Here is a 12,245-nt window from a genome sequence, read left to right as displayed (position 1 = left end):
TCTGTTTGCCGTGTGAGAGACACAGGCACTCCACATGGGCATGTGTTCACTATTTTTAAGAAAATTTTCTAAGTGTTCAAAAAGTTTCTAAAGTTATTGGTTTAGTCTCGAACCACTCTTAATGCATATTTAGGGCCTCGTAGGCTCGTATTAGGGACAATATGTTTGAGATTGATTGATGATTGCCTGAAATGTGAAAATGTATGCAAAATGAATGTGTAATTAGTATATAATTATGGTAATGCTCCGTAACCCTATTCCGACGTTGAATATGGGTGAGGCGTGTTACACCCCCAGTACTCGTAACTGATGTGGTTCGTTGCATCTGTCTTTCTTGAACTTTTGATCTCTATCCAAAAGTAGAAGATGGATTTCTAGACTATTGAAAATCTTGCATTTTATTTGTTGCAATAGAACTTCAAAACTAGTGGTTACTCTTTTTTCTCGAGTTCTTGTCTTTTTTTTCTATTCATTTCTTATTCTATTCTTTGTACCCTTTCAACCAAAGATGATAAATCTTGCAGATTCAAACCCACAACAAGAACATAAAGGTCTTTATTCAGCCCCCACTCGAATCTTCTACATATATCAGATTATTTAGTCACCAACTCTCGAGCATATTTACTTAATCTCATAAAATCCTTTTCATATTCCGACACAGTCATTTTATTTTGCTTCAAATCAGTAAATTCCCACTTCTTGCTTTCTAAATACAATTGGCCCACGAATTTATTTTTAAACTCTAATCAGGAAAAATTCCATGTAATTATTTCAATCAGATTCACACTCTTTACAGTGGTCCACCATTGATATGCTTCATCTTTTAATAATGACACAACACATCTCAACTTGTTTTCATCTGAACATTGAAATTCTTCAAATACTCACTGACTATTTTCTAACCAATATCCAAACATAGCAGGATCATCTTATTTTTTACCTCGAAATTCTTCATCTCTATGTTTTATAATTTCTCAAGAGGCAATTGCTGATTTAAAACAGAAACTTTCGATTAGGGCCACGATTCTCGTACAATAGGGGTAGAAGGTGGAGGAGGAACTGGAGAACATTACTTCTCATAAACTGCTGAAGAAATTATGTTAATGCCTGAAAGAAAGCCTCTTATGTTGGACCTCTACCATTTACTGATTTTGTTTCATTTCTTGTTTCCCTATCAGACTCTCGTCTCTAACCAGGTCTTGACCTTATAGGTTCTTCCGGCTCATGTTCTTCTCTATTGGGACTAAAAGCCCTACCTTCTACTTCTTTACTCGTAGTATCCCTAGTATTTAGGACATCTTCAATCTATGTAACATAGTTTTATATTATCAAAAAACAAAATTCACATCGCATCAAATTAGCATATAAAATGACATATACCTCTAAACTCATTTTCGACCCTAGGATGAGAAAACCTAAGCCCTGATACTAATAAATGTAACACCCTTATACCCGACCTATATTCAGGTCAAGTTATAGGAATGTCACGTTTGGTGGCAGAGTAACCCTAGCCAAAAACTATTAAGCCAAACCTTTTTTGAGATCGTATTTTAATCTTTTTTAGCATGTTATTATCATATTACAATTATACTGAACAAGAACGAATAATTTTTTCAAACATTCTTGCATTTAAAATGGTATTCTAAAGTGAAGTAAGGGACATTATGAAAAACATTGGACATGGTCGTGTCCCTAGGTCGTGTGGATCTCGGAGGCCATGTGGTTAAAAAAACATTTTCTTCCAGTATTCACACGGTCGTGTCGTCGGCCCATTTCTGTCACACGGCCGTGTGGTAGGGTCGTGTCTATCACACAGCCGTATATACTTCGAGAACCATGTCTCTGTCTGAAATTTAAAGGTTACTTTTTCAAATTAGTCCACAAATTTTACCTATTTTAACCCTTATTCAATTTTCAAATTTTAAGCCAATTTAATTCACATATAAATCATAATTATGCATTTTCAATCCCAACTACTTATAATCTAACATGTTACTTATGAACTAGTAAAATTTACCATAAGATTTCAACCAATATCAACTATTACATTTAAGTCCCTCAAACTTTTTAACCTTTAAACATACCTAGGTACATGCCATTCACCAAAATAAAATAGAGGAGAAACTTTACTTTTTTCCTTGGATTTGTTGATGTAATGTGATGAGATGCTTCCAATCTTCAAAAGTTTTTACTTCTATTCTTTACCTACGCGTATAAAACATGCATTAAGCTATTGCTAGCATAGTAAGCACAGTTTAGAGATAAATAACATTTTATCCATACTAAAAAATTACTAATTTGTTTTACGATCATTTTCATAATATTATTCAGAACTTGTACTCATAATTAACTTTAACTTACCATTCAATTGTTACATATTTTCATCTATTGTTATCATTTACCGTATCACAATTTAATTTTCTTATTCCTTCATTTAACAAATACTATACTTTAACATCTAACAGAGGAAACCTTTTACCTTTTTATAGAGGCCTAAAAGACTTAAACGGGACACCACCGAAGTGGGTAATAGAACACTGCCGAAGCAGGTAACTAGACACCACCGAAGCGAGTAAACAGAGAGCGCGCTAATATTCCATTAATGGCATTCCATCTATATCCTACTAGTTCTTATCTTGTCTACTTGGGAAACATATGAGAATCATATATATTTCTTATTTCAGAATAAGATATGAGTACTTTTTATTTATTTCAAATTAGTCTTTGTAACAGTAACACAATATTCCAAACTTTCATTCTCTTTAATACACATAGCATATCTCATAATTTAAATAAATTTCCATAATTCCCTATTGATTCTTATCAAACTTATCACATTTCACTTTACTTATCTTACAATTTAGTCATTTCTTTCTCATACTTCATCAAATATACTCACAATATTACTATATCGTTCCGCACATCAATCATTCACATATTTTACTTATTTACTTATGTTGATTACAATTCCATCAACTTTTTCATCTTTTACAATTTAGTCATTTTACTCACTTTTAATCTTTTTCTCAATTTTCTTTCATTTTCATTATTACATATTACCTAATAAATAAAATTAACTCATCATTTACTTATATTGAACCCTTATCATGTCTTACTATTCATGTAAGTATATAATTAAATATCATAGCAAGACTGTTTTCTTCTTCTTCTTTTTCTTCTTCCTCCTCATCCTTTGACTCCTCTTTTGCTTTAATTCTCCACTTATTTTCCACATTTCTTCACTTTTTCTTCATTTTCCATATCAAAACATACAATATTACACATTAAAATCATTCTCACTTATCATAATCTATGTTATTCAAGTAAAACTAGCATATATTTCATGGAAAGTTTATCATTCTTACCTCAATTACTTGTATTCAACACTAATTCCTATTTTCTCTCTCCTCCAAGACAAGTGTGGTTGCACTTCATATGAAATTGAGGTTACTAATAAACTTCTCTAAGGATTTAACTCACTAATCATGTAAGACATTGGAGGAATTTAACTTAATTGGCTTGAAAAACCTTTTTGTAAGAAAAACAAAAGTTGGAATGGAGGCTTACGAAGGTGATGTGTAGGTGAGTATAAATAAGGTGGTTTCGCCATCTTTTTCTGCATAATTCTATATAAATATCTATTAGATTTTAGCATTAAAATAATTATTTACATTTTGACCCTTCAAACCCACTTGACAGTATTTTAGTCCTTAATCATTATGTTTCCATAATTATCTATTTCAAATTATTACCATTTTGTCCTTCAACTTTTTCTATAATACCATCATGAGTCATGTCTCTTTTTGGTAAATTTTCACCTCTAGACCTTTCTCTTTTTTTTTCTTCAATTCAATTTAATCACTCTAACATTCAATTTTCTCACTTTGACCCCAATATTTTTCACTCTCTTACAATCTAGTCAATACCCCGGATTTATTTTTCCTAATACACAGACTTTTCCAAATGCCTTTAGTATATGTCTTCACTATCTCATAACATTGATGATTTTCCAATTTCTGACTTTCTCATATCATAACTGATTAACCATTTATTTACCACTGTTTCAAATTCCTGGAATTTTGGGGATGCTACATAAATCTTATTCCATATTAGCAACCCTAAGCACTTACCCTGTTCACTTAACCTCATTTACCTTCACAATAATCTTTTTGCTCCTCTTTACAGTCTCTGGCTCTTCGCCTATCTAAGTGAACCAACCTCATTTGCATCACCACATTCTCCTCCTTGCCTTTTCCCTTATTAATACTTCACATCAACAATATCAAATTCTTGATAATTTTCATAGACTTGGTGTATTTAGAAAGAAAATAAATAAGAGTATATTTGGACAACACAAAGTAATTGAATGAAAGTGTAATTACTAGAGTAGTAATTACATTTTCTTGTAATTACAAAGAATTGTATTCACTATATGTGTTTGGCTGATAGAGTGTAATTACATTGACGTTTGGTAGTACAAATTGTAATTACACAATTACATAATTTATATTTTTAAAAAAATAATAATTCCTATAAAAAAGTATTAGCACGATAAAAAATTTCTAAACAAGTAATAAAAATTAATTTCAAATCATGTTATGTATTACAATAACTATCCAAACATCTTATCTCTATATAATTTAAATAATTATATTTAAATCTAATTATTAGGTAATTTTTTAAATAATACCTAAATAAAATTCGCAGGTTTAAAGTTTAAATTTTAAATATGATTCATGACATTGATTTAACATCTTAGTTGATTATAAAAGCTTTGCTTTTTTCATGGATCAAAGGTAGATAAAATATCCATGAAAATATTCAAATTCCAAGTGAAAGTCAAAATCATAATTCAATTCACTTTTAATAACCCTAAATGTATGTAAAACAGGTACAGGGCCTGCCTAACATATCTAATGCTTGATTTGGTTTTCTTAGATCTAAAATTTTATTAATTAGGTTGAAAGAATAATAAAGTATTTTTAAAAGGGAAAAAAAAGGTGATTTTAAAGAAATATGATGAAGTTTAAAAAATATATATTATTTAAAAGGAAATTTAATGAGTAATATTTAACCAAAACATTACTTGCTCCATCGTTTCAAGCCTAGCTTATTTAAGGAATAATAAATAAATTTATGCTATATGCCTTTTCTAATTTCTAGCATGGGCTACGTTCCCAATTTCAATACATTTCTTTATCATCCGTGACATTAAAAGCCAACCCATTTTAATAATAATAATAAAACCTGCAAAATTTTCAACCTGGAAGTAAGATTTATATATTCAAAATCAATGGAAATACAGACTGCAAGCAATTCAGCAGCCATGAACAATGACCCCAAGCGTCTCCATAAATGCAGAAACATCTGTTTTGCAACCATGGGTGGGTTAATATTTATCATAATCCTCATTGTAATCTTAGCTTTAACCGTTTTCAAGCCCAAAAACCCCGTAGTAACAGTCGACTCAGTCACCTTAGCCGACCTGAAGTTTTACCTAGATACGACAAAGTTCCAAGTGTTGTTCAACGTTAGCCTGGACGTGGATCTCTCCATCAAGAACTCCAACAAAGTGGGGTTCAAGTATGCTGACTCGACCGCTGAGATGAACTACAGGGGCCTGAAAGTAGGCGAGGTTCCAATTCCAGCCGGTAAGATTTCTGCAGATAAAACGGCTCCGATGAACTTGACGGTAACAGTCATGGCGGATCGATTCATCTCAGACTCAAACTTTTTCGCTGATGTTTCGGGTGGTGAACTGCCTTTGGAGACAATTTGTGAGATTTCAGGCAAGGTTAATATCTTGAATCTGTTTAAGTTTCATGTTGTTTCTACAACTTCATGCGACATCATTGTCTTTTTGTCTAATTCAAGTGTTGGAGACCAAAACTGCAACTATAACTATAAGGTGTAATATTTTCTTCTTCTTTTCCCTATTTTTAGGATTATATATGCTGTTTTGCTGCAGTTTTTATTTATAGTTGTATACAGGTTTTTCTTTACTTCTACACTTTATTGTTTATTATTGTAATTTTCGGATTATAGAGATGGTATTTATTATTTTGTTGGTTAGTTTGGGTGCATCTGCATAAAATATTATTTATAGTCGATTGTATATGTTTTTTTATGGATCAAGAGGTACTAATTCCCAAGTGCTTCAAAAATCTTCATGGTAGATCGTCATATAGGGTACTTTCTGTGCCTGCTTGAACCTGGAGGGAATTAATGTAGTATAGGGTAGAGTGATGTAATCAAATGCATTTTTTGGCTTGTGGATCTAGTTGTTGGCGGCATGGTTTCCACTTGGTAAGGACGTTGTATGGGTTGGCGTTGGATTTGGGTTGTGCAGTGAGGATAGGAATAATTATGTGACAGACATGATAACTCTCCGAAAAAAGAAAATAAAAATAAGTTACATTCCCTTCCCACCCACATAAGCTTGTAGCAAGGGAATCAAACAATGCGTTCAGCAACATCACCCAATCTCTTGATGCTGGCCCAGGTTAGCAAGGTGATTGGCACACTTATTTCCCTGCCGAAAAATCTGATGCACCTCAGACAACTAACCCTCGTTATCCAATTCTAGTAGTTAATCAAGAAAGTGTTTGGAGGATGAGAGATTTTATGAGATTTCTAAAGAAACTCCACCATCCAAATGGCGTCCAATTCTGCAATGAGATGTTGAATGCCTATTTTTAAAATCATCCATTTTCGAAGGTGCTCCAAATTCTACTAGGACTCATTATCATATGCTTTAGGTAAATCTGTTTTTAAAATCATGGCCCCCTCGTCTCATATTCATCGTTGACTGAACCATTTCTTATGTAACAAAGATGTTGTCTGTAATGTCACAAAATTTCAAGTAAGTAAATGGTACTATTTCGATAAAGTACATAGTTCAATTTCTAAGAAAATATAGAACGAGTTATTATATGAATTCTTTTAAGAACTTAATTAGATATTTAGAAAAGGAAAGTTAATAAATAATAAATGTGAGTTTGAAATTTCGGAAAAAAGATTAAAGTTAAGATTTGGAGAAAAAATATGAGAACTAAAGTGTAAATTGACTATTAGGAAAAAACATGTGGTTCAACAAGTATTATTTTGAATAAAAGAGATAAGAAAATATATATTAATATGTGGAATGGAAAATCAAGGTATGAACTAAATTGAGTAAAAATAAAAAGTACATGGACTAATGTGTCATTTTGCCATAAAATGGATTTTGATGGTAAATTGAATATGGAGATTAAAAAAAAGTATTTTTGGGCTTTTCCTAATAGACTAAATTGGAATTTTAAAATGAGAAAAATATTTTGGCCACATGGATGAATATGGTAGCAATTGATTTAATGAGAGAAATGAGAATTATTATTTTCCACAATTTTAAAATTTTGACTTTTGTTGAAATAATAAAAGAGGGTAAAAGATGAGATTTTTGGCTCATCTCTCCCTTTAAAATTGGGTAGCTACAATCATGGTAAGTGTTGTAACTTTTTTGGTACTCTACTTTATAGTAATGTAGTCGTTTTTTTTGTAATTTTTATAGATTTATGATTATAGGCGTTTGATTTAGCTAACTCATGTATCAATTTGTTCAATTGTTGAGTTTTTAACAAGATGTCATTGTTAATAAATTGATGAATTAAGCTTGAATTTGATAGATATTGAGTTTAGATCATGAAAAGGACTAAATTATAAAGTTAAATAAACTTGTTTGTTAGCTTGTAAAATTATGGACTAAAGTGAATAAATGTAAAATCTGTCATGAAATTAGGCTATAAATAGAAAGTATAAGACCCCTAATCAGAGAAAGTGAAATCAGATTTTGATCTGAAGTTAAGAATCGAAAAATATGTTTATCCAGAGTTGAAGGACTAAATTGAATCAAATGAAAAATATGCATATAATAAAAATGAGATTAATTAGGAACATGCATTTCATGGCATTATTGTTGTAAGCCATTGAATGACTATTGTGTGTTATTATATGATATTGATTTGGTATGTATATATATTTGTATAGAACAAGAATTGGATAAAAGTGGAGCTTGTAGAGGAAAGGCAAAAATTGTGGAATAGTCATTAAGAAATCTACTCACTTTGGAAGGTAAGTTCTTATGAAACTTACTACCCTTCCTTTTTTGATAGGTATGCCTATATTTAATTTAATTTTAATTATGTTTGAACTTATGTTACGACTTTGGTGGAAATCAACATAATTGGCTAGATACATAAATAAATTGAAATGAGTTGTGATAAGTGAATGATGTTATATCTATTGATTAGTAACTAGAGGAATGAAAAGAGAACTTAAATGCATCTTTAATTGTATGTGTGATTCATGTCAGACTTGATCAATGAATTTGGAAATTGATATGTGATAGTCATAACTTATGGTTATGCAGATATGGATAATTGATGCCCCTGTAAACTTAGTAAAATAGTAGAAAATTATTGGCATGCCAATAGAGTCATATGCGCACTAGTGTACAAGATAGTTGATGATGCGGAGATTGTGATTTATATTTTGAGATCCAACATGTGCTGTGGATCGTCGAGTATTCATTGTCTATTTAAAGACCTTGGTGTGGTGGAGGGATGTATTTGAATATATATATACATTGGATGCTTACGGGCTTTGCACTTAGGTGCTTTAGTATGGTGTAGTTTATGCTCAAATGAGCTATCTTGGTGTGGTGTAGTTTGCCCGTGTGTCTAAACCCGTTTTACTAGGGTTCCATTAGGTGAATTGTTAAAATTGAATCTTGAAATCGAAAAATGAAAATGAATCGAATTGATAAGTTATCAAGGTATGTGATTAAAAATTGTATTGGAATTAACTAGTAGAATAGTGAAAGTATGTGAAATTGTGATGATCTTATATGAATTGGAATAGTTCAGTAATTGTTTTGGTTATGTTATATGGTTTGACTTATATGGGTACATATGTTTCTTATGCTCACTTTGTTGTGACATTAGGTGTCATGTTCTAGCTAAATGTATGCCTAAATCTTTGGTATTTAACATGCTCACCTATGATCAAGGTAAGTGCTGTAAATTCCATTTGAACTTACTAAACATTAAAGCTTACCTATTATTGTTATCCTACATGTAGATCCCTAGCTTGCAAAACTCACAATGCCAGATCAGTATGGATACCACACTATCACTAAAACGGTAGAAGTATGTTCATTTTGATAACTAATATAGTGCATGTATATAGGATCTTTTGCTATATAATGGTCATCCCTAATGTGAATGCTAATGTGTATTTGTGGGCTAAGGTCATGTTTATATGTTAAGGTTGGTAAATGGCCTAGTTTATGACTAATTCTTTTATCATGTTTAATGCCTTTTGAATTCTTGATTTCAAAGTGCATAGGCCTCATGCATTTAAACTTGCAAACTATGGTAACTTGGTATGTTAAAGTTTGAAAATGGCATAGTTATGTCAAGTTCATGAATATGTATCATATGCCATTTGAATTCCTTGATCTTAAGAAGTTTAGCAAGCCTTATTTACACAAATTGCATGATATGCTAACTTATTGAATGTGATATGAGCATATATATGTTAAAATATTTTCAGTATGAAGCATTGAATGTGTTTTAAAGTGATTTTTTTTCCAAAATAGAGGGTAATATCGCAACGACAAGTTCCCAACGTCGTAACTTAAATCGACTGTGAGTGATATCGCGACCTCAAGTTTTCTAAAGTTGTGACAGCACTCACTGACTAATGAGGTCTCAGCGAGATTGCAATGGTGTCGCGACATCAACCCGTGAGTTTTAGAAACTTTTCAATTTAGTCCTTCATTGACCTTGGATTAGCAAAAAAGCTTTCGCAAACTTATATAAGACCCAGAAATTATTATACAACATATCGAGAACGTTTATTATACTTGTAAGCATGCTGGAATGATTAAATCTTTTTGAAATTTGTTGTAGTTGCTCTGACAACAAGTGTGGCATCCTGTAGCTCGGACCTGACGATGGTTGGATGATCTGTGTATCCATCTTGAGTCCATGTTCAGTTAATAAAGACTATGAAAACATATATATTACTTAATTTCATCAGTTATTGAACTGCATAAAGGTATCTTAATGTTTAAACAATAAATGATGGCATGTGTAATGACACATGATCTGGTTAATACAAGCCTTGACTGTAACGCCCCTTACCCGTGTTCCACATCGAAACAGGGTACGAGGTATTACCAGCTCATAATATATATCATTAAACGAAACCGAAATAGAAATATGTCATCCAAATAGATAATGTATCATTATAACATATGTCTTGAACAATATTAGCCAACTTCAATGGCTTATACAAAATAATTTGGTTAAATAATGTAACCAATATTTTAAACCTAGGCAATTATGACACGTAACAAAATAACAAAGCCTACTATACATGCCATAATTCAAAAGAAATGTTTAGTTCAAATACCCAAAAGTATTGATAGTGTGGCAGATCTTCAACGATCCTTAACTCTCGAGCAATGCCGGACGACACTATAAGACAAAAGAGAGAAAAGAAAGTAAGCTTATATAGCTTAGTAAGTAAGTAAATAAATAATAATTAAAGAATCTAATATGTTTACACATTAACTCAAGTGTATCTACTTTTAATTTCAATATTTACTCCACTTTGATTGAGCTATCTCTCCTGCGTCATGTTCACTAAATAAATCATAACTCGAGTTACAAAACTCAAAATTCAAATCCGTAAAATTTTCCTGAAACTAGACTCATATAAATTCTTATTATTTTTTTCCTAGAATTTTTGGTCCAATCAATTAGTACAGTTTATTAGTTAAAGTTTCCCCTGTTATACAGCTTGACTGGTCTGACCTCTGTTCACTACGAGTTGAATTTCTCCCAGTACACAATTCAAATAGCCATGAAACATGTTTCATTTCAAACTAGACTCAATAAGGAATCAAGACATATAAATTATATTTCTTAATTATTTTTTTACAATTTTTAATGATTTAACAAAGTCAGAACAGGGGATCACATAGTCAATCTGAACAAGTCACACACAAATATAAATATCTCAAAATATAGAGTTTCTTTGCTTATTCTGTTTATTTTAAATGAAAATAGACTCATTGAGCTTTAATTTAATATCTCATTCAGCCTCTAATTAAATTTATACAATTTTTTGTGATTTTTCAAATTCATGTCACTGCTACTGTCCAAAACAGTATTATTGTAAATTCACTCTTTCACACTTTCTTTGTATTAACCTCACTTAGCATACATATCACAATTCATTTTTACCACATTTCATACATCACAAGTATAAGTCCATGATTACAATGCCACCGTAAAATTATCCCGTTGAACAATTCGGATCAATCCTCAATACTTGATGGTTTCAGTACACTGCCCCATTATCATATTTCATATAATTCGGCTCTCTTGTACACATGGTGAACACTTAGTACCACCCATGTGACCTAGCCAATTTATCTCGTGGCTCTCTTGTCTACATGGTGTCCTTCACTTGGAATCACACATGCGACCTAGCAACATATATATCTCCCGTAGCTCTCTTGTCTACGTAGGATACATCCCGTATCACACATGTGACCTAGCTACTATATAGTATCTCGTAGCTTTCTTGTACACATAATGTGCACTCAGCACCATACATGTGACCTAGCTATGGCCCATCTATATTATTCAATCTTTCCGAATGTTCAACCGGGATTTCTCTCTCTATTACTTATTTCCATTCCTCCAATAGTTGATTTATGTTTCAAAATTAGCTAAAATACATATAATAGGCTGAAATGTAAAAATGTAAATGAAGTTAATGTATTATTTACATACAAACTTACCTCGGTGCAAAATATAGAAATTTTGTAATTTAGTCCAAAACCTTTTCCTTCTCCCGTTCGAGATCGATTCCACGCCTTTCTTGATCTATAACAACACATTTAGCTCATTTAACACTCATACTATTTATTTCAATCCAAAAATCACATTATGGAAAAATTACATTTTTGCCCCCTAACTTTTACAAAATTACGATTTTACCCCTAGGCTCGGGAATTTAATTTCAGCCATTATTATTATGTTTTATGACATGCTGATCATTTTTCCCTTCTATGACAACATCAAATTCTCACTCTAACACAGTTATGAATAATAGGTATTTTTACCGATTATGTCGTTTTGCTCGTTTTCGCTAAAAATCGCTTAGAAAATATCGTTCTCCTAACTTCAAAC

The 12,245-nt window shown here is 31.6% G+C and overlaps 1 protein-coding gene across 1 annotated transcript; it reads left to right on the top strand.

The window, feature by feature from the left end:
* The first annotated feature begins 5,224 nt into the window (after positions 1–5,224).
* LOC107963385 (uncharacterized) lies at positions 5,225–6,846 on the top strand. The gene has a single exon (XM_016899925.2). It carries the CDS (start codon positions 5,294–5,296, stop codon positions 5,912–5,914), a length of 621 nt encoding a protein of 206 aa, XP_016755414.1. The 5' UTR covers positions 5,225–5,293; the 3' UTR covers positions 5,915–6,846.
* Positions 6,847–12,245: the final 5,399 nt, after the last annotated feature.

This window comes from Gossypium hirsutum, chromosome A06, assembly GCF_007990345.1.
Source record: "Gossypium hirsutum isolate 1008001.06 chromosome A06, Gossypium_hirsutum_v2.1, whole genome shotgun sequence".
NCBI classification, from domain to species: domain Eukaryota; kingdom Viridiplantae; phylum Streptophyta; class Magnoliopsida; order Malvales; family Malvaceae; genus Gossypium; species Gossypium hirsutum.
This window is presented reverse-complemented; position numbering and strand designations above follow the sequence as displayed.